This window comes from Sceloporus undulatus, chromosome 1 (genome assembly GCF_019175285.1).
Source record: "Sceloporus undulatus isolate JIND9_A2432 ecotype Alabama chromosome 1, SceUnd_v1.1, whole genome shotgun sequence".
Classification (NCBI taxonomy): domain Eukaryota; kingdom Metazoa; phylum Chordata; class Lepidosauria; order Squamata; family Phrynosomatidae; genus Sceloporus; species Sceloporus undulatus.
The window spans coordinates 112,351,311-112,375,133 of record NC_056522.1 but is presented as its reverse complement, the minus strand read 5'-3'; the positions used below and the strand labels follow the sequence as shown (position 1 = coordinate 112,375,133).

Sequence of the window (23,823 nt, the reverse complement as noted above, 5' to 3'; positions counted from 1 at the left end):
AGGCAGGAGTGATTTGCATGTGTATTGTTCTGTTGCTAATGACAGGCCTCAGGGTGGGAGGGTATGCAAAAGAGGATTAGTGTCTGCTTAATTAGGGCTCATTGTCTGCTGGGAAACCCCTGACCCTGGGAGATTTGTCGTTTCCATTTGTTGAGTCTTGATCTTGCTATTTTTCAGGACTGGTAGCCAAACCTTGTTTACTTTAAGGGTTTCCTCTTTCCTGTTGAAATTATCCAGGTACTTGTGGATTTCAGTGGCTTCCCTGTGCATCCTGACATGGGACAATGGATTCTACGAGTAGAGAGATGGGGTAGCAATGGGAAGCCCTCTAAGCCCTGTGATAGCAAACCTTTATATGGAATACTTTGAAAAGCAAGCCCTGGAAACAGCACCGAAAAAGCCCATAACTTGGTTCCGATATGTGGATGACACTTTCACATTTGGAGCCATGGAGAAGATCTGGCTGTGTTCTTGAACCATCTGAACAACATACACCCTAACATCCAATTCACCATGGAAAAAGAAAAGGAAGAAACACTGTCATTCTTGGATGTCTTAGTCATCCGCAAACCTAACCAACATTTGGGCCACACAGTATACAGAAAACCTACACATACGGACAGATACCTGCACAAGAACTCCAACTATCACCCAGGACAAAAAAGAAGGACAATAAAAACAGTGGTAGGCTGGGCAAAACGGATCTGTGAACCCCACTTCTTGGAAGATGAACTGAAGCGACTGGACCGGGCTCTACAAGCTAATGATTATTCCAGCTCAGACATCAGAAGGGCTGCCATGCCCAGAAAAACCCAGAGGAGGGAAGACAACCACCCAAAGGGAAGGTATTTTTACCATATATCAAAGGAGTCACAGACAGAATAGGGAAATTGGTGAGGAAGCACAACCTTCAAATGGTTTACAAACCAACGAAGAAAATCCAGTAAATGTTATGCTCAGCCAAGGACCAGAGAGACCCTCTCACAGCCGCAGGAGTTTACCGCATACCATACAGCTGCAGACAAGTCTACATAGGGACCACCAAACGCAGTGTGCAAACAAGAATCAAGGAACATGAGAGACACTGCAGACTGGGCCAGCCAGAAAAATCAGCAGTAGCAGAACATGTGATAAACCATCCTGGGCATAAAATGCTGTTTGAAAACACTGAAATTCTGGCCCATGCCAACAACTACCATGTCAGAATGCACAGGGAAGCCATTGAAATCCACAAACACCTGGACAATTTCAACAGGAAAGAGGAAACCCTTAAAGTAAACAAGGGTTGGCTACCAGTCCTGAAAAATAGCAAGATGAAGACTCAACAAATGCAAATGAGAAATTTCCCAGGGTCAGGGGTATCCCAGCAGACAATGAGCGCTAATCAATCAGACACTAATCCTCTATTGCATACCATCCCACCCTGAGGCCTGCCATTAGCAACAGAACAATACACAAGCAAATCACTCCTTCCTTCCCAGGGTCACACAGTATAACCAACTCCTTTCCAGGCAAGCATTCTCTGAAGATACCAGCCACAGATGCTGACGAAACGTCAGGAATAAACTCTTCTAGAGCATGGCCACATAGCCCGAAAACCCCACAAAAAACTATGGATGCTAGCCATGAAAGCCTTCGACTCTAAACAGTGCAGTACCTTTCTAGAAAAATTTTGCTTGCAGGTCAGGGAACTGAGCCAGCAAAAGAATCTCATTGCAGTCATCTGAATAGAAATGGTTGGATATAATGGTTCCTTTAGCACAGACCTGCACAACATACGGCTCAGGGACCACATGTGGCCCACCAAAAGATTTTGGGCGACCCATGAGGATGTGGAACAACTTCAAGGATCCTCTACTGCTCAGCCTCCTCTTGAGGAGAGGGCCATTTATGGGAGGAGGAGGAGAAGGAGGAATGAATGATTGTCCTGTTGGCTCCTCTGCTGCTCAGCTTTCTCTCAAGAAGAAGGCCAGGTGGTGGCAGCGGCGGAGGAGAATGGAATTAATATTAATTAATTCTAATTAATATTATTTAATATCAATTAATAATATCAATTAATTGATATTTAATTAAAACCATCTGCGGCCTGAAGTTTAGCCTATTTTAATTTTGGCCCCTACCTACTGCCAAGTTTTGCAGGTCTGCTTTAGCATAAGACAGATTTTAAATATAAAGGTTAGGATCATTTAGTGAGTTATGATGGCATAAGTCCAATGGTTATTGTAAGTCACCTTCTTTTCTTCTTTTGGTCTTTGTCCATCAACCTTGCATAGCAAGCAGCCTCTCCTCAAGAGTCCCTTTTTAGCTGTTGTAGCCCCCACTTCACAACTATTTCATAGCTGGTGGAGAGTTAGGAACATCAGAGAAGCATTACAGCCAGTAGAATGAGGGACAATTTTTAAGGGGAGATGAAGTGTAGTTCTGTCAATGGAAACTTTATGGTACATCTCTCTGATGAGATCTCATCCATTCTATAGGTTTTGTATACTTTTGAAAAAAATTATTAGCTTTGTACATTATTAATAACAGTAAGACTAGAATTACCTGTTTAATAGTTGAATGTACTGTTTAGTGAATACAATCTTCCTTATATTTAAAGGTCCAGTTATTTTCAGAGCCAGAGTTCCAGGGTAACAGTCAAATATTTGCGAAAGACATTTCTCAACTTGAAAAGGCATTTCCCGTTAAGTCTTCAAAAGTATTATCTGGCAGGTGAGTACAAAATTGAATCAGTGAACACCAGTCAAACAAGATTATACTTATAGAAGGAAATTTCTGAGTATGGAACAGATGTGGATCATCCTGGCCCTATTCACAAGACTGTGTACATCTTTTGCGGCCCCTTTCTCCTCCCCGCCACCGCGGGGTGTCCTTGGGGCTTGAAGCCCCAAGGACACCCCTTTTCAGGCTGCGGGGAAGCGGCCTTTTGCCGCTTCCCCGCAGCCTGGAAAGTGGCGGATCGGGGCCTCGGAGACTGCCAGTCTGGCAGCTGAGGCCCCAATACACCGGGGAAAGCAGCGCCTACAGGCCGCCTCAAAGGGGCGGTCTGTAACGCGCCATAGAGAGTGACTGAATAAAAATAAATGATACACTTCAAAGGTGCTAGAAGTGGTTTGAGACCATATTTTCTGTCATGAAAATAAATGGATCAGAACTCCAGGAATGTAATTTCATTTTCCATTAGCCAGTGAGGGTGTGGTTAGGAATCCATGTTTTTTATATTTTACTGTATTACGTTGTGTGTGTTGTCTACCATCTTTACAGAAATTAGAGCTGCATTGTTAGGTTCGATGCATGCTGTATCTGATCAGCAAATAAGTGATCTTATTCCAGTAGTTATTATTTTGTCTTTTTTACAATCACACTCTCTCATTCTCAGAGGAAGGCAGTGGCAAATCTCTTCTAACGCATTCTTGCTATGATAGGTTGTCATGAGTCAGAAATCACTTGAAGGCATGCAATAAGAATTTTCATTTTTTCTTCTTTTCTTGTAGCTGGATTGCATATGATAAGGAAGACTTCTCTGGTAATCAGTTTGTATTAGAAGAAGGAGCCTATCCTGATCTCTCTGCAATGGGTTGCCTACCCCAATCAGTCTTGAAGTCTATACAAGTTGTAAATATTGTAAGTTTAATATGAAAGAGTTTGGGAGCTGTATAAAGCTGAACTTTTGACTTATTTTTAAGCCAGTATAGGGAGGTATTGGAATGAATGGCTATGCTGCAGAAGCAAATAGAGAGAAACCTGAAAATAAGCTGTAAAATAGCTCATTCTAAAGGAGATTGACACAGAGAAACATACTGTTGAATGTGACATCTCTTTAATACAGAGCAACTGCATGGTAGAATGGGGCCATTTATTTAGGACATTTGTAGCCCACCCTTCAGTACATGTATTAGGAAAACTGCTTATGAATTCTGGACATTTTAAAAAACATCTTAACTATTTTGCATCATGTTATTAATAAATTACATTCAAAATTAATGGGGACCTGTTGGTGCTCCTGCCCTCTTTTGAGAGCAGCACCAGGTCAAAAGAATGTATGCTAGGCCCCAGTTTCCTGGCTCAGAGAACTAGGCATTTGGTGCTTCTCTCACTCCAGGGAGGAAGGCCCTTTGAGCATCAAGAAGAGAGCAGCACGGTTCACCACTTTTGGTACACCACTGCCACTACCTCACTCGGCAAGCAGCCAACCAAGAAAATTAGAAAGTAACCAGCTTAACACTAATTTTGAAAAGGAGATCTCGGAAATGATATATCATTTGTTCTGGGTGAATTGGAAGGATCAGCTTTGCTTCTGCATGCAGGAGTCCTACTTTAACAAGGTTTTAGACTTCAAGAGCGTTGAGTAGCATATGTTTTTGGAGTCTCTAGGATTTCTGTATTTACCAGATCCCTCTCATATAACTATACTGGTAGTCTTGAGTCTAACTCTTCAAAGAAATTATTGAGTTCTTTTCAATACCTATAATACCTAGGAAAATACTCTGGCATCATTGATCTCATGCCTCAAATTGATTTCTTATGTGCTGTGAGCTGCTTAGGCCATTTGAAGTGCTATGAAGTGACTCTCATATAGAGAATAAGGGCTAAAGCCAGTTGTTGGTCTTGCCAATCCATTAAATCTATTTGTAAATTCAGTTGCCTTACAGGATCTACTGTAGTTGGGAGAAATTATTACATTTAACCCCAAATGTGTAAAATGTTATACTTATCTCACAAGTGTCAGGATTTTCCAGTTGGGATTGTTGAAAGCACACCTGTTTGTCAATATAGCTTTAGCAATTAGGAACTTTGGCAATTATACCTGTTGCTGACTCATGAAAATGCTGCCAAGAATAGAAGGCGTGGTTGTAAGTCATCATCTTGCTTCTTACAGTTTACATCCCACACTTGGAATAACTCTTTTATGAGTAATAGATTTTATTGCAGGTTGCCATCTAACCAGTTCTGTACTATACGACTTTTCATTTCTCTGAATATATAACTAAAAGGTGTATTATGTTATTTAGCCTCTGCTATGGTAGGGGTGGAAAAACATGTGGCTAGGAACTTGGAGGCGTTACAAACCGCCGCTTTGCAGTGGTCTCCCGGCGCTGCTGTTTGCTCCGCAAGGGAGCCGCCGCAGCCAAACCGCGCGGCTCCCTTACAGAGCAAAAAAGAAGCTCCAAAATGGAGCTTCTTCTGGCGTCGCGCTCATGACGCTGCGAGGCGCCAATGGCGCACTCGCGACATCATTAGCACCGCGCGATGTGCAGACGCACAGCGTCCATTACATCAAGATGGTGCGGCCGTGTGGAACGGCCGCCGAGGGCGTCTGGAAGAGATGCCCCCTTTTTAAACTGGGATGTCCTGAGGATGTCCCAAGTGGCGGTTTGTAACCTGCCTTGAATTCTTTCAGAATACCTTGGTGACTGAATTAGATTCACCAGATGCTCTCACTGTGGGAGAATTGTTGAAACTGCTAACTCGAAGTCACTAGGAAATGAAGTTTTGGGAAAATGTAATAGCAGTGTTTGCTTATGAAAATGGTTTCTCAAAGCAGGAAGGGAAAACTTGAATTAAACTTCATGATTATTGTATAACTGCCCACAACATTCTGTAAACTTATGAAAATATTTTCTTTAAAATAGGAACTTTCTGAGCCAGTGATAGCTCTCTTTGAAAAGGAAAACTTCAAGGGAAGGAAATTGGAATTTACTACAGAAGTTGTAAATCTTCACTTCCTTGGCTACAATCCTCATGTAGCTTCAGTAGAAGTCCATGGTGGCATGTAAGTTGCCTTTTGAATGTAGATGTTTATCATTCACAGAATGCAGTAGCATTTGATGTTGTAAAAAAAAAAAAACCTTTTACTTCGCTTGATTCTATGACGGTACAGTACATAGGGCTTCCTTATAAGCTCTTTGAACAAAGACGCTACCACTGTGTTTGCATTTACATATGAGGAGACTGAGAAATAGCAGCTTGTCAGAGTCCACCCAGAGGATTTCACCCTTTGTATTGTAGAATCTGAAAAACTAAAGTGGTGAATTGGAAGGTTTAACTGACCTTGGTTATCAGTAGCAACTTGTGTAGGAAGGCATGATCTAATTGTGCTGTAATTTTAACTGAATAGTAAGGAAATAGTTCCTCAAATCTGATCTGGTACATGAAATGGATTTGTAGACATGGTGCCGTTGTAAACTATGTTTACTGAAAGCAGAGTTCCACTCTCACTCACCATTACACACACACACACCCTTCCAGTGTTGCTGCTTTCTTCTAATATATTAGCATAATCCGCTTTGCACTGGCCAAATGTCAGTTTGTCTGCTTGTTTTAAAAAAAAAAAAAAACTTTGGTACTTTCATGTTCTCCATGTCTTTTATGTTTTGTTTTGCTTTTTTCAGTTTTCTGCTTTTCTTAGGCTTAGGACTTTTTCACACCACCTCCGTTCTCACTGTGATCGCATTAATGAAGGGAAGTGCATACATATCTGTTTGGGAGCACTCCTTACTGCCTGTCCCTCCATTAGTGCGACCGGGGTGTTGCATATCAAGATACTCTGGAAATGAATGTCAGTCAGTATTAGCAGTATGGTATGGTAAAGGATGTGGTGGCTGGAACAAAGAAGAGGTTTGCTTGCGTCTCATCTTTTTTTTTAGTAACACTACCTTGCTTTGTATGAGTCTTTTAAATACAAGTTTTTATCAAAACCTTTATCACACCCAAATATACACTGTTGTAATATACACACAGTGCCTCTAGCTTAGATGTATTTATATAAAACAAGTCTCACTAGATTTGAAGGGATATAATAAACAACCCAGGGCTGCTCATGCTGCAGAAAAATGTAGGTACATATATGCTATGGCTATGAAAATTTTAAAGGAATCTTATTTCTTTTAAATTATTTACACTTTATGTAGTACATAATATAGGTAGTAAAACTTAGTTTGTTTCAGATGGATTATCTATGAACACAATAATTATAGAGGCCGTCAGATATTATTAGCACCTAAAAAAATACCAAACTGGTGTGGGTCCAGTGGCTACAAGAAAATAGGATCTCTACGACCTCTATTGCAGGTAAGAAAAACAGCCCTTTGCGGGATGCAATCTATGTACAGGTCTCAAATCTTTCTGCTTTTACTTTAATTCTGTTTGTATTCAGTCTTCTTGTCTTTGTATTGACTAAAGGCGCCATTTTAATCAGAGCATATAATACAAATCCAATAGCCTTTCATAATCTTGAGTATTACTGCACTGGTCATTGCATTATAGGAATCTTTTAATACAGGGATGGGCAACCTACAGTTACAAGAAACACAGTTCTCCTTTAAAACAAGGCATCCAGTCTCCACATGACATGTAATGCAGAATGGGATCCAGAGCAACTGAAAATTTTCTAGGCTTTGTCTCCCCACACACCTTATCATGGTACCAAATTATGATAAAGTGAGGGCTGCTGTGGGACCAGGTGAGAAATTAAATTAGCTCTTAGACCCACAATTTCCCATCTCTGTTTTCTCTGCTTTTTTCTACTGGCCTTGACTATTCAAAAGTAAACAATCAAAGGATGTCTTCCCTTAAAATGTGTGCAGTTCCATAAGTCAGAAGTTCAGCTTTTTCTCAGATATTCGAATTTTCAAGTAATATTTCTTCTCATTTACAACATCTTCTTTCTAAAAATTATGTGAAAAGTCAGGCCTAGTTTAATTATACTTAAATGCCTGGTAGGGGGGAAAGCCACTTACATTTGCCACTTTTTGTATATGCTAGAATCCTGCTGGCGACTTAGGTCTATGAAAGTGGTCTTGCATCTGTGGGAATTAGAATTGGGCACCATTGTGCACCGATTGCAGATATATATCCAGACTCTTGTCATTGTCTCGTTGTGTTTCTTCACAATTCACTAACAGGTTTCTTAGCTCCTTTACTGTATAGATAATTATACATAAACATGTGTAATGTGCACTGTGATAGAAGACTTTGGCCATGACTTCTACACAGGAAAAGGTTTATTTACAGGGAATCACAGAATCATATGGTTGGAAAAGAACCCAAGGGCCATCCTGTTTTGCCCTGCAGGAACAGAGAATCAAAGCCCTCCCAACAGGTGGCCATCCAGCCTCTGTTTAAAAACCTCCAAAGGAGACCACAACTCTCTGAGGGCATGTATCCCAATGTATATTGTTACATACAAATGTAGTTAATTTATTTATTAAAATATTTTAATGCTGTTTTCATTTTAGAAAAAAAAAATCTCAGTTGGTTTAGTGTTACAAGAATGAAACGATACAATTAAACGCATGCCTTTTCCTGTGTACAAATAATATTCATATAGTAAAAGTATTGTGTGACATGTATCTAAATTTGCATGTGTATCATATATGTATATGTGTGGTTTGTATATGCTTCTCTAATCCAGGTTATACTATTGGTGGTAGAAGGGTGAAAGCAATTTTAAGTGCTTATGCTGGAGAAAAATAATACTGTCAATAGTATAGTTCAAGGCTTGTGATCCTTTTACAGAAAAGAGTCTACTTCAGACTTAAAAACAGAGGAAATGGAAAATGTATGTCAACTGATGGCAACCTAGATGACTTGAATCTTCTGAGGATACAAGCTGTAGAAAATACTAAAACTGATGAGCAAATCTGGATTTATCAAGATGGATTCATCAAATGTAGGGTAAGGTTGTGTATGAAACATGTCTTGTTAAGGTATGCAGTTCTTGGATTCTTGGATCCTGTATGGAAAAAAACAGGATATAAATCAAATAAAATATATTCAGCATCTTTCATATGCTTTTCATACAAGAATGGTTAACAGATTTCTCTAATTCTAGAAAGAGCTAACTGAAATTGACACATTCTCATGTTTTAAATTTTAGAAATTAAGCTTTCTACCCATTTCTGCATTGTTATAGAAGGTTCTGCTATTGTTTTCCATAGCATTTGTTTTCTGTATATTAATGTGGTTGGCTCCAGCAGGTCTTCAGAATAATGTCACCAGTGAGTTCCTCCTCTAGCATTCAGCAGGGACTGGGCCCTGTATCGTCAGTGCTCCTACTCACTCTCTGCTAGACTTGCTTTATCCAGGAGCATTGCATGGGAAGGATCTAAGATGGCATCAGTCCTTTGCATAACAGGCTTGGCTCCCATCCATTTTGGGAGGAGATAGGAGTAAGGAGGGAAAAAGCTTCCCTTCAGACAAAGTAAATATTACTGTTGGCTGTGCAATTTGTAGCTGTGGTTCTCAGCACCACCAGCAACAGAGAGTGTTTCCTTTTTAGAACTCTAAGTTCTCTCAGAGAGAAAAAAACCCAAAGGAATTGTATGGTTCAATATTTGTGACTTATCCCAGGTTCCTTGGCCATTCTTCCTCCTCCTCCTTATTGGAGGAGTAGGGGAAAAGAGGGGAGCACTGATGTTCCATTACAGTACATTCCAATTTTTAGAACACTGTTTCTTTAAAGAGAGAAAAGTCCATATAGTTCTCATAACATCCAGAACCAATAGTGAGGCAAAGGCATTAAACAGGTCTGAATGATGTTTGGCCAAATTGCCTGCCATGTCATAAAGGCTCCTTCATCTTTCTTCTTGCCAATACCCCACTAGCTTCTACAGGAACTAGAGAAGCTTCAAGGGGTTACAGAAGCAGCATCGAGGGATACCAGCCATAAGTGATACTCTCTGTTTCGAGAGCTGTCAACCCTTTGCACCAGTTTTGGAGCCCTGTATGTTTCCGTTGTTGTTTTGCTGCTCCCTTTGCTGAATTCAATTTAGGATTCTGAGCCTTTCAGAGACAAGAATTTAGTGTAATGGTTGTTAACCAACCCCGGGCCATTGGGGAGAAATTTTGAATTGCAAATAGCCAACTTTCAAAGCAACAACAACAACAATGTTGCCACCATATTACTGGCTTGTAAGAATAATTTTTTGCTGTTTCTGCATCATTACAAACAGCACCTACATCAAGGATTGCCACTATAGTACCTGCCAGCACTAGCCTGACAGCTGAGTCTAAACAATAACTCAAAAGAAAATCCCTCTGAGTTACATACTTCTATGATCAAAGTACTTAACTGTTTTCAAGCTCTAACATCAAATGAAATGAAAAGAGTATGAGTGACAAGGCATGTGTCAGTATGTTTGTCTCTTTAAAAGTTGTGTAAGATCTCACAGCATTGTGCCAAAGGGAGAGACTTTTCAAGTGTGCAGGCCACTGCATAATAGTGGGATGGTTTCTTTCCTTTTTATAATCCATGAGCATGTTTGGACAGGAACAGATCAGAAGCTGTGGGCTTAAAGCAATGTACTGTATAAAAGTGGAGATGTTAAGTTTAACACCCCACCTAAAACAATACCAAAAGGTTTTCTGTTGGTTTTTTCCCCAAGAGTGCTGGCATTTGGTAACATTCAAGTAGTGTCCTATAGCATGGCTTTTATGTCCCTTCATTTGAGCACATTGAAACATGTGCATTGAATTCTTGCAGCCTAGATCTCGGTAGAATTAGGGAAGGCCATAGTTCAGTAACAAAGTACATGTTTTACATAAAGAAACTCCATGTTTAGACCCTTGAGTCCGCCCCTGAAACTGGGATGGTAACTGTGTGAGAAACTATGCACACATGTAATTAATTACCCTCTCCCCCAAATAAGTCTCATTATTGCACATTCAATCATAAATTAGTTGAAATGTGGGATCTGGAAGTGACTAGAAATCCCTTTTTGTTTCCATTTCCTGTATTTTTGGCCAGTTTTTAGCCATGGTGGTAAGTTGCGGGCATAGAGTTTGTGAATCAACTGCATGTTGGGGCATTTGGGTGTATATGGAGGTGATATAAAACAAAAACAAAAAATTAAACCGTATGCTTCCAGGGATCTTTGAAGCAGTGAGGGAGATTTGTAAAAAAAAGGTTGGCAGCCCCACTCCCCTCTTCTGCATTTAAAAGGATGACTGATAGCAAATCCTTGTAAAAGTAGAATAGATTAGGTGGATCATTTGAGTGTCTCACTTAGATGTTCATACATGTTTTCGTAAGATAGTGAGCTCCGTTGCTTGCACTCAGTTGGAAGTAAATGTGCTCAGTAAGCTGTTTTGATGAAGAGAGAATATGTATCAAGATACACCATGTTTGTAATTCAAGATATTTGAATGTCAATTAAGATACTTTGGTCTTTCATCTCTCAAAATTTGGTAACACACTAGTAATATATCCTCTTCTGTATGGCAAATGTGAGCCCTGAAAAAGTATTAATAAAATACTATAAAAAGTTACTATAAATCTAAAATTTGCATCTTTCTAGATCCTATTACAGTGGGCCCTTGGTATCCTCAGGTTTGGTTCCAGTACCCCATCATGGATACCAATATCCATTAATGCGCTCATTAAATACAATGGCATAGTAAAATGATGTCCCTTGTATAAAATGGCAAATTCAGTGTATGCTCTTTGGAATTTATATATTGTAAAAATATTTTCAAGTCATGGATACTTGAATCTGTGGATTAAAAAATCCATATATAGGAAGGGCTAACTGTACATTCCACCCCACAACTGCATAAATATGCATTATACCTGAGACCTTAATACCACCTCTCACTGCATCTGAAGAAAGTGGGTTTATATCCAGTTCTTGCTAAAATAAAAACCAGTCAATCTTAAAAAGTGATACCACAACCCTTTCATTTTTATAAATTTAAATTTTTGGAGGGGGTTTGATTTTAGTTCCCAGAATCACCCAGCCCGATATCACCACTGCCTATGCTAATTTTAATTTATTTATTTTTATTTCCCACCTTTCTTCTTATGTAGAACCCAAGGTGGAGTAAATTATTCTGAGTTTTCATGCTAAAAAATTACTTTTTCCAAGTTCATCTCTTAGGATATAGGAATAGAACTAGAAACTCTCAATTTTCTGAGATTATCATATCCACATTTTTTTATCAATGAAAATGCAATTACTAGTTTGGTCCTAAAATGCAAAGATACACAAATGAGCACGAAAGTTAGAATCATACAAGACATTTTAATCTCTATTACCATGTATGGATGTGAGCGTTAGACAATTAAGAAAGAAGATGGGAAGAAAATCAATTCATTTGAGATGTGGTGCTGGAGAAGAGTGCTGAGGATACCATGGATGTCCAAAAAGACAAACAAATGGGTCCTAGAGCAGATCAAACCAGAAATCTCCCTGGAAGCCAAGATTATACAGTTGAGGCTGGTGTGCTTTGGACACATCATGAGAAGGCATAACACATGGGAAAAAACAATAATGCTAGGAAAGGTAGGGGGAAGCAGAAAGAGAGGAAGGCTGTGTGCTAGATGGATGGACTTTATTAGGGAGGTCACAGGAATGAGTTTGCAGGACCTAAGCGGAGCAGTGGAGGACAAGAGAGTCTTGGAAATGTCTCATTCACAGGGCTGCCATGGGTCGAGATCAGTTAACAACAAAATAAAAACAAAGCTGTGATTTATAATTTCTACTCCACAGGTGGCAGAAGACTTCTGTTTGACAATTGTAGGAAATCTGATCACTCCTGGTGCAAAACTGGGCTTGGCACTTCAACAGAATGAGGAAAAGCAAAACTGGAGTATTGATCCAGATGGCAGGATCTACAGCAAGATGAAACCACACTTAGTATTAGATATTAAAGGTGAGAACTTTGTAGTAGTAAGTTATTAGTATTTGTGGAGTGATGTTTCCTGAAAGTGAACTTCCTACATTGCTGTACTTACTCAGTCTGCATAGGCATTAGCAAATCACAGAGTAGTATACCTGTGTTCTTGATGAGAAGTTACTATCTTCTTCTGAACACTTGAGCAGTTTGAATTTTGTATTCATTGAAGATATGTCAACTTTTGTAGAGGCAGATACTGAAAATACAAATCATTGTGAAAAGTAATTGTTTTTCAAAGAAATTTAATAAGTTTAATTTATTACTTGTATCAAGCCAGTTCAATACATTATTCCCCAGTTAATAAATATTTACTGAATAATATGTGGACTTACTAGGATATTAGACTCTTTAATAATATCAGCTTGGCCCATGGAACTCAAAGCAAAATGAGAAGTATTAGTGAGTTTGAATGAGCTAGTATATCATAAAGGATATGCTGCCCTCTTGAGGATACAGTGAACTACTACAGTAACAATATGAACAATGTTCTATCTACACTGAACATCACATACTCCCAGATAAGTGTCTACAGCATTGCAGCCTTACTGATACCTACCACAGAAATAATTGCATTGAGTCCCCCAACTCCCAAAATGAAGTATCCTATAATATTATTACTAGATTTGTGAAAGCCTATCAGAGAAAACCTAAACCGCAAACTGGATCTATTCCCAGCCCTAGTTACTAACGAACTGAGGAATTTCAAAGTCTCAAAGGGGAATATGATGCATACCCTAAAATAGTATTTGTATAATTCAGTAGTTCCAGGGTGCCTGCACCCCTGAAGGGCGAGAGATGGAATTTCAGGGGGTGCTTCAAAGAATGGTTTATGTCCTTAAGTGATGAATCATTCATCATCATGCAGCCAGCTCACCATGTGCCTCGAGAAGTGGTAGTAGGTGGTGATGTTGTATAGATATTAGTTTCATTGTTTATTTAATCAAAAGGATTTACAATAGTTTACATTTTTTTCTGAAGAAAGTAGAATCTAATTGCTTAATTTGGATTGGCATTTTGGGCACTGAGTTAAAAACTTATTTTTTAAAGTTCTGTTTGTCCATTTGCAGTATTGTATGTAGTTCAATTTGTGGTTTAAAAATTAGAAATGAGACCCCTTCATCTTCAAATGTGATACAAGTTTTGTAGGGGGTGCAATCATTAACCAAATATTTCCTAAGGGTTTGGGGCATAGAAAAGGTTGAGAACCACTAGTATAATTAATGATAAGAGTCAGGAGTGCATCATTCCTGCATCATCTCCTATGAAACATTGATTCTGCAGTGCTTGGGAGAGCTTTTATTTCCGCACATTGTCATTGGCCTCTTTGTGTATATTTTGAAGTACTGTATCACAAATCCATAGGCAACAAATGCAGGTTTCAAAAGCAGAGGCTAAAATTGATAGGATCAAGAGCACCGCCGTCTGTGAAGGAATCAAATATAGGAATGGAAAAGAGGCAGCACTTGAAATGTTAAACATATCCCAATGATGGATTGTAACAATCTGTCTTTGGGTTCCAAGTTCTATGCTGACATTGTTATTTTTTAAAAAAATATATTTTAGGAGGAAAACACTATGATCAAAACCATCTCATCGTCAGTTCAGCCAGTGAAGACAAACCAACGCAGTACTGGGAACCACTGATCATCTAAAAAGAGAGTTATAATTCAGAATTACAAGACTGAGAGCAACATCCATTCAGAACGGTGCACGAAGAGTGGCAAAGAATATGGTGTTAGTGCAGTGCTCCTTTAGTGTGACTTTGAGAGACAGCAATAGAGTTTAACACACCTGCACAGGAATGAGGCCCTCAGTATGCCTTCACTCTCACATGACTCCCAACTGCACAAGACAGGGAAGCAAAGCTACATTTGCCAGTCCTGATCCATTTGTCATACACCTTTCACCTACTCACATCACACATGTAACTACTATACATGTTTGTGGTTTCAAACTCCCCATACAATTTGCAGCTCTTAAATTTGATGTAAAGCCAGGATGCTTCTAACAGGATCCCACTTCTATTTTTCATACTCAGAGCATATGGAGGGAGTGATAGTTCATGCACAAAGCCTGGCTCTCCTCCCTCATGGAAGTTGAACCGTTTGAAGGTGAATAGTTCTGTCAGTCTTCTATTTATGTGTGTATATTATGGTGACTAGGCCTCCCTCTAAAGTTCTCTTCATTCCTCAGTACAAAGTTTAAAATACATCACCATTAATTTACATCTATGATAAATTACTAATTCAGAATACATGTTAGTGTTCAGTTTTAAATTATTTCCAAACAACAGTTTTAATATCCTTCTGCTCTAAACTCCATGTTGAAACTATTTACTCTTTTTGCACTGGTACATTTTTTTTTACTGAAAAACTCACCTCAGGTATTCTATTTGTATGCAAACTAACAAACTGTTTACTCATAAAATTATCCAGAATATACCACGTGATTATAAAAAGGGAAAGTACTGCATTGTGACTAAATGTAATAGTAGGGTAAGTAAATGTATTAAAGCCTATGATATTTTGTCATCAAAATCAAACAATAAACATGTAAGCAAACAAAAGTTGCTACCAACTGAAAGTTCAGATGTTAAGCAGAACGTATTACATATCTGCTCAGCTGCCTCCCCTTATACGGCTTACAAGCATTGTCTTTTAAATGCCAAATGTTTTCATTTTCATTGTTCATGTTTTTAAATTTAAATGCTGTATTTTAAAACTGGCTTAAATAGGGAACTGTAGTGCTCTACTTGAGAGGTTGGATCCACTGGTTGCTTCTCAACTTTCTTTGCTCAGAACTGTAGTCTCAGATGAAACTTGCTATCTGCATTTGCACATAAATTGTACACTTCTGCTTTTGTCCTGAATTAACTCAGTATTAGGTTATTCTGTAGCATCTGCATACATCAATTTCATTAAGGTTCAATTTTTCCTTGGCTTTATATCCTTCTATACTTACATTCATGGTGCAGCTCTATTCCATGAACATACATCATCGCTGTATTTGGAAGGCCTGTGATCCTCCCAAGGGTTTTATGCTACAATAATATAACTATTGTTGCTGGCATGTAAAGCCAAATTTAACACCCAAGTACTTCCTATGAACTGCAAGCTGGGAAAAGCCAATAGTCTCAGCTGTCACAAGCTATAAACTGGATGTGTGATTGTAGCTTTTGAAATCTACAGGGTCTAAAGCAAAATGTAAGATTCTAGTAAAAACAAACATACAAAAAATCCTCCACGCTACACTCAGTAGTGGAGAAGGTAACCAAGTAAATCACTGACACTAAACATGTGCTATTTGACCATCTCAGCTAAACTACAGCCTTTTCTGAGAAAAGGCTAGAAATATAAGGTATTAGGATAGCTTCTGCAGTATTTCTGTTGCATTTTTTTCAGTGTGAAATCACTCTGTTAACTACTCTTACCTTGTTTTAATTTTCTAGTTAAGCACATATTGATAGTTATTACTTGCAGTCTTAGAGCGCTCAGTCTGGTGTCATGGAAATGTTAGGCTTTTCTGTTTTCCTGTTTTGCCATTGTTTATTAGGAAATTAGTACCCTCCACATAAATGTTTGTCTACCCTTTACAACTTCAGTCTGCTGTACAAATTATTGCAGTAGTCAATGTTTCACTACAGTGTCTTTTTCTGGTTCTTTTAAAGAAAATGCTGTTTATTCCTTTGAAAACATTTTTGGTTTTAAGGTGTAGTGCCCAAGCAGTTGTATAAACATGTATTTTACAAATAAATATTACTTGGATGAACTTTGTTTTGTGTTTTATATTTAAGGCTTGGGTTTCTTGTATAATGTCCAGGCGGTAAGAGAGAAATCAGGAAGAGCAAGCTGGTGATCCTATGACACATACCAACCATTGTCACTAGAGGAAATATGAGTTTCATTTGATGCATGCATGTGGCACAAAATGAAGCACAGATCAATCATGACTGCAGGACTGCCAAACTGCACATTGTGAGGCCATTTAGCCATCAAGGAGCACGTAATGTAGGCACATTTTTGCATGTCTAACATACGGATGTGTAATCTTGTAACGAAATTGCTACCAATAAATGAAACGAAGTAAATCTACATTTTCCCCAAAATGTTTCCATGGATACACCACCTCCTAGTGATGGTGCCACTGATAAGTTTAGAAATAAGGTATTACTATTTTTAAAAATGTGCCAAAATGTTCAACCACACAGAGCTATAGTCCAACACAGCTACTCCCAAGTTCTCATAAAGAATGCAAAAGGAATATTTAAAAGCTCCCTTGTGTCAAATTTGTATAAAAACCCAACAAGATATGGTAAGGGAATATGGGCTGTACGTTTTTAATTCTTCCCCCCACCCAAACAATAGCCCAATTCAGACAAAGAAAATGGCCAGTGGGGAAATAGTCATGCCATATTACCATATCTCTCCCCAATGTAATCCATCCCAGCATAGCTGTCTGCAAAGGAGAGGCCTGCACATGCATATCCATGGGACTTCTGAAAACTGATGTGCTCTCTGTGTGGATACCAGGGCATGGAGTGATATCCTGATCCCAAAAGGAATGGGACTGTGAGCTCAAACTGCTCCTCAACATTCATTAGGGCTAGAGTTGAAAAAGATTTTGACAAAACAATCCTTTCCCCCTTTGGATGACTCTCAAAACTAATATAAAAACCTTTCCGTATAACATTTGCATGTTGCTGAGGTAACAGACATTTATATTCTGAATACCTTTAGTACACCAAGAGTCCAAGGAACTAAGAAGTTACTTCAACTGTCAAATAAGACTAAAGAATCTTCACAGAAATCAGAATATAAATGTAATTATTTTTTATTAGTCAAACTGATCACTGTTTTTCCACGTGCATGCCCTTCTTCCATCTTCCAGAAGGCCTTGGGAACATCAGCAAATGAGAAAACTTGATCAATAACTGGATGTATCTACAGAGAAGAAAAATACATACTGTTATTATAGTGGATTTTATCTACAACAGTAGAGATTTATGCAGCTGATAAATTTTCCGAATGCTTTCAGAGGGTCTACAATTAGTAGCACATACAGTGCGCCCTTTGTTTATGTGGGGGATCCATTCCGGACTGCCCCATGTAAAACAACGCCTATGCTTGAGACCCATTTAAATGAATGGGGCTCGCGCATGCGGTGGTGTGATGGCGCGGCGGCACATGCGCACCACGGGTGCATGCACCATTCGTCCCTCTGGGACTCACTGTCCCTTCCTCCCCGCGTGGCTTTCAGCATATGCTGAAAGCCGTGTAAAGCACGCCCACGTATGACGCGGGCACACTGTATTATTACTATTAATATTTATTTATAAAGCACTGTAGATTTACAGAGGGCTGTAAATATAATCAATTAAAATAAAATAAAAGACCTGCTGGTGGTGTACAATCTACAAAGGACAATAGAGATGAATACATATATTAAATTGCAAGCAATTAAAGGTTTAAAACAGCATAGGCTAACAATCATGTAGGGCCTGGGAACGCTTCCCTAAACAGGATTGTTTGCAACTCAGCTTTGAAATTGGTTAAAAAGGTAACGGACAGTGCTTGTGCGGGAAGGAGGTTCCACAAGTAGGGGGCAACGAGTGAAAAGGTGCGAATCCGAGCCAAAGAAGTGGAAATCCTTGGCTGGTTCCCTTCCTGCTTCATATACTGTATACTGTGACATAACTGAAAAACCAACATTGCGCATACTCTCAATGGTACCTGCAACAATCTAAGCAGTGTTTCCATCAAAGGCTGCGTTTACAGATCAATATTTTTCTAACATTATTGGGCCAAGGGTCACCCAATAAGCACTAGGGAGCTGAGTCTGGGTTTAATGCCATCTCCCTGTCTCCTCCTGCATACTGGATCACAAAGGTTACCCTTGTGTAAATTTTAATACTTACTTGAAAATTACAACTCTTTTAATAAATTTCTATCAATCACTATAGTGAGGAGAAGCTTCCTAAATGCTACCCAAGACTACTGTTTGAAAGGCTTCACACTCAGTCCAGCAGGGACCCCTTCCCATTTGACTCCTCCTCCAGAATGTATAGGATTAAGTGCAGCAATGTTGTAGTTTTCAGAGGTAGAACTCTTAAGAAGCAAAATTAGCATACCAAGCGAAATAAGACAGAACACATGAACTCATAACATTACTTCTGGCTCATGCTAAGGCTACAAAACTCAAGCCTGAGAGGCTCACAAGTGTAATTCTTAAGTTTTGTTATAACACAGGAGAGGGGCAGTTGTCCCCAATTTTGCATTGAATCAAGCAGAAACTCCAGCTACAGGTGTTGCTCAAACCTGAGCTTCGGGGCTTTCAAGTTGCTGCAGAGTTGGACTGCATCCAGAATAGAATTTTTAGAAGTGTCCTGGGAACTCCAAGATACACCTCAGTACAGTACTTGTGGTAGGAAACAGGATCACAATCCTGGCTCATGAAAAGCTGTCTGTTTCTTAAACTTCTGGTTAAGACAATGGACTGCCAGAAAAATGACTAGCAAAATTAAATCTTTGGGAACATCTGTCTCTCTGCATCTCAAAATAAAAATCTTGGTGTCAAAATATGTTTTCATACGTTTTGTTTTCAGAAACATATTTTATCCAGAAAAATAATTTATACACAAAGAAAGAATTTAAGTTACTTATATTAGAAATGGTGTTTGAAATTTTATATTATATATTATATTTTAATTTTTTCAACTTTATTATTTGACATATTTATGACCTCTTTATATTTAATAATAATAATATTTATTTATACCCCGCTCTTCAGCCAAGGCTATCAGAGCGGCTTACAATTTGTTAATTAGACATTTCCCTGCCCTCAGGCTTACAATCTAAAAAAGACAAGACACAAAAGGAGAAGAGAATGGCAGTGAGGAAAGGGAAAAGTCCAGCAGATCTGCTCTCCCTCAGAGGCCTGTTGGACCTGGCTTGCCTTTCTCTCCTTCAAGATGGTGGATAGAAGGAGGGTTCTTTTCAGGCAAGGTCTGTTGTAGCTGCCTTGCCTTTCTCTCCCTTTGTTTTATATTGTGATGACTGATAAATTAACAATTTGTAAGCTGCTCTGATAGCCTTTTGGCTGAAGAGCGGTAAATAAATAAATAAATTATTATAACGGGAGCTTTAAAAAAACCCACTTAACTGCCACAAGGGAGAGGGGTCAAGAGATCACCCAGTTCATGGGTCAGTGGGGCCCCACACATGGTTTATAATACAAACAAACAAGCTTCATTTATATACCGCTTCATACCACCTAAGCAGTGTATAAGCGGTTTACAACTGTAAACTAATTTGCCCCCAATAATCTGGGTACTCATTTTAGCAACCTCGGAAGGATGCAAGCCTGAGTCAAGCGTGAGCCCTTTTGCTGGTCTTGAACTCGCAACCTTGTAGTTTTGAGTGAGTGGCTGCAGTACAGGCATTTAACTACTGCACGCGCGTGCACACACACACCCCGTAAAATAGCTTACAAAAACATCCTCAGGCACTGAATGTGAAGAGAAAGGGACTGCAGCAGCTCCCTCCAGCTGAAAATGGCTGAGATCCTCCATCACCAATCACAGCAAAAGAACTATGCTATAACTCCCCTCTTATCACCCCCAGGGCTCACTATTTTGCTGTAGTATCCACCACCTTCACCACCACCACCCCAAAAAGACATTCAGTGGCTGATGGGAAGCAAGGGGATTGGAGAATGGCCAACTATTTCTCCATAGCCAGATGCAGAATGGTGACCATCCACTCTGCAGTTGCCTGCTGGGACATAGCCAGATTCATCACTCACTCTCCATCAACTAGTAAAATTGCCATGGGGGATGAGCTGTCACAACAAAGTGGTGCGTCCCGGGGGGAGGTGTTTTGGTCACTGTGAAAGAAGGAAGAGAATACTAGCATCCATAAAGGGCCAGAAAAAAAGGGGGATATATATATATATATATATATATATATATATATGTATACACGAGATTTCATAGAATCAATAGAATCACAGAGTTACAAAAGACCTCAAGGGCCATCCAGTCCAACACCCTGCCATGAAGGAAATCACAATCAAAGCATTCCCAGCAGATGGCCATCCAGCCTCTGTTTAAAAACTTCTAAAGAAAGAGACTCCACCACACTCTAAGGCAACATAGCCCACTGTTGAATAGCTCTTACCAACAGGATATTCCACCTAATGTTAAGGTGGAATCTCTTTTCCTGTAGTTTTCCACTGCTCTGGATCCTAATCTCTAGAGCAGGAGAAAACTAGCTTGCTCCATTTTTAATATGGCATCCTTCCAAAATTTAAACATATAACTTCTTAACCTTCTCTTCTCCAAGCTAAACATACCCAGCTCCCTAAGTATGTACTCATAGGGCACAGTTTCCAGACCCTTCACCATTTTGATCACCCTCCTCTGGACACATTCCAGCTTCTCAACATCCTGTTTGAATTGTGGTGCCCAGAACTAAGCATGAGGCCTAAGCCCAACTAAAGCAGAATAGTGTGGCACTATTACTTCCCTCAATTTAGACCAGTGGTCCCCAAACTGTGCCCTTTAAGGGATTTTGGACTTCAGCTCCCAGAATCTCAGATTACCGGTCAACATGGTTGAAGCTTCTGGGAGCTGAAGTCCAAAATCTCTTAAAAGGCACAGTTTGGAGACCACTGATCTAGACACTATACTTCTATTGATGCAGCCTAGAATTGCATTGGCTTTTTTAGCTGCTTCATCACACCTGCCTATGTCATTAGCAGGATGTCAGCCACTGTGTGCAATGATCCATCTCTTTCAAGTCTTAGGTCTGATACAGATGGGCAAAAAGCACCATCCTGAGGCCAATTTAAAGGCTTGGGAGAGCAAAGCGTCTCCACGGTCCCGAGCCCTACCAAGCTCTCCTGGCATTATTTTGGTTTCAGACAGCATGCACACCGATGACGTGCATTGTGCGCCACATCCAAACGGTGCAGCACACAATGGACATCACCACGCCGCTCCAGGGTATCAATGGCGCCTTGGAAGCGGCAGGAAAAAAAGCCGTGTTTCACAGCTCCTTTTTCTGAGCGCATCGTTGGCGCAATGTGTGGTCACCACGGCAACAATGTGGGGGATAAAAGGGTGGCTTCTGTCTGCCCCTTTCCCCCCATCTGTCCAGCTCCATACTTTCCAAGGGTCCTTACACACTTGTGCACCAGTCAAGATCCCATCTTGCACAAAAGAACTCTATGCACATACATCATGAGGCACTTAAGGCTCCATCACAATCTCCAGTGCACAGCTGTTGAGGAGACATAATCAGAGCCAAGAGGTTTGTCCCTGGCATTTCTTTTTATTGTGTGATTTGGTCCTCACCATTTATACACAACAATCCCACTCAAGCTTCAGAGCTTCAGATAAACAATATCTCTAACATCCAAACTGTCCCTAAGTCTTCAGTCTCCAATCAAAAGTACTCTATACATTAACTTAATATTTCATGTACTCTCTGCAGAGGAGTCAGGACATTCACTCTTTAGAAATAATAAGCATGTAAAATGCTAAACTGTAAATACTGGCCAAGAAGAAAAACCTACATCTTTGCTTGATGAAGACCACACTGCCATACCACACACATAGTGGTGTGTGCATATGTAAAAATACATTTAAAAAATAAATTATGGTTCCTAGGATAAATCCATTGGGGGCAAACATTCACTATTCTGTGAAACTTACAGCACCAATTTAACTTGAGATCATTTTAAGAACCAAATTTTAGGAGGCCACTGTAAAATACAGGTACTCCGACCCAGCTATACTGTTCCAGGTCCAATGGCATCACTGGCCCTCAGCAACCAAGGGAAGTGACATGAATGGTAAAACTGATGATCACAGCTATCTGGCACATTAAACACTTTATCTGGCCAGCTGATCCCGATTCATTGTCTCAATAAACCTGAAAAGGGCTGACCGTGTACCCAGTACAATATGCCATTCAGTGTTTACTGCAAACAACCTGACAAAGACAAATATTTCTTCCTGTGCTCACAGCCGGTCAAGTCAGCAAATGGTGACATGACAGTGAGTGGAGATTAAACCAAACAATGAAAACACTTATCTGTTTACAACTACACATCAGCCCCCTGGCCAAAGAACAGTTGTTTGTTCAGAGGAGAGAGATTAAAATGATGACTTCTGTGCAGAGAAAGGATTACATACACCAATACAGAACTGCTAGTCTGAAAGAAAAAAAGCATATTGAGCCAGGGTTCCAGCCAGACATATCTTTCAGTTGTCTACTCTTGGTAATGGTGACCTATGAACCAACATCCAATATACTAATAGCAAATTCAGTTCTCTAGTGTGGATTCTTTTGTAGCCAAAACATCCTCATCCATACACAAGGAGCAGGCAACACTTTGGGTTGTCAGTAGTACCCCCCCCGCCCCCCCAAAAACTTTCTTTTTGAAAAAGAATCCTAAGAAGAGAGATGAAAAAGAGTTCCTTGAAGACTGAGCATATTCTCCAGTGACAGCATACTTATAGATTGACTTCTGGGGAGATGTGGAGAGAACTAGAAACCAGATGGTAAATAAAAAGTAACCTGGAAAAGGGCAAAGCTAGCAGGAATCATGAACAAAAAGCACGGCATACTATAAAATTTTCTTCTGAATCTCACTTATACAGTGGGCCCCTGCATCTGCTGGATTTTGGTTCCAGGACCTTCCATGGCTCCTCCCTCCATAACTGTCATCCTCCGGCCTGTGAAGGAGAGAATAGGCTGGCCCAGCTCCATCAGGGCTAGCATGAAGAAAGAGGCTCCTCCCTCCTTAACTGTCATCTTTCGGCCTATGAGGGGGAGAATAGGCTGGCCCAGCTCCATCAGGGCTAGCCTGAAGAAGAAGAGCCCTCCCTCCAGTCCATCTGCCTTGGTCCAGGCCTCCGAGGGAGAGAAGAATGCTGGACCTGATCCCCTTCCCCCCCCCTCACCATTCCCTTCTCCTTTTGTGTCATGTCTTTTTAGATTGTAAGCCTGAGGGTAGGGAACCATCTATTATCCCCTCTGTTGTAAGCCGCCCGGATTCCCATTGATTGGGCGCCATATAAATAAATCCTATTATTATTATTATTATTATTATTATTATTATTATTATTATTATTATTATTATTAT

The 23,823-nt window shown here is 39.8% G+C and overlaps 2 protein-coding genes across 5 annotated transcripts in view; one reads left to right on the top strand and one right to left on the bottom strand.

Annotated features, from left to right (window-relative positions):
* Positions 1-16,443, top strand: part of CRYBG1 (crystallin beta-gamma domain containing 1) — a 148,320-nt gene extending 131,877 nt beyond the window's left edge. The window contains exons 17-23 of the mRNA XM_042453205.1: positions 2,600-2,712; positions 3,495-3,624; positions 5,634-5,773; positions 6,948-7,071; positions 8,518-8,676; positions 12,489-12,651; positions 14,239-16,443. Coding sequence (XP_042309139.1) covers positions 2,600-2,712; positions 3,495-3,624; positions 5,634-5,773; positions 6,948-7,071; positions 8,518-8,676; positions 12,489-12,651; positions 14,239-14,327 — 918 coding nt within the window. The 3' untranslated portion in view covers positions 14,328-16,443. The remainder of the gene's footprint in view (positions 1-2,599; positions 2,713-3,494; positions 3,625-5,633; positions 5,774-6,947; positions 7,072-8,517; positions 8,677-12,488; positions 12,652-14,238) is intronic.
* A 1,038-nt stretch (positions 16,444-17,481) lies between these two features.
* Positions 17,482-23,823, bottom strand: part of RTN4IP1 (reticulon 4 interacting protein 1) — a 21,167-nt gene continuing 14,825 nt past the window's right edge. For all 4 annotated transcript variants that reach the window (XM_042453235.1, XM_042453242.1, XM_042453252.1 and 1 more), the window contains one exon: positions 17,482-17,615. In XM_042453235.1, coding sequence (XP_042309169.1) covers positions 17,499-17,615 — 117 coding nt within the window. In that variant the 3' untranslated portion in view covers positions 17,482-17,498. The remainder of the gene's footprint in view (positions 17,616-23,823) is intronic.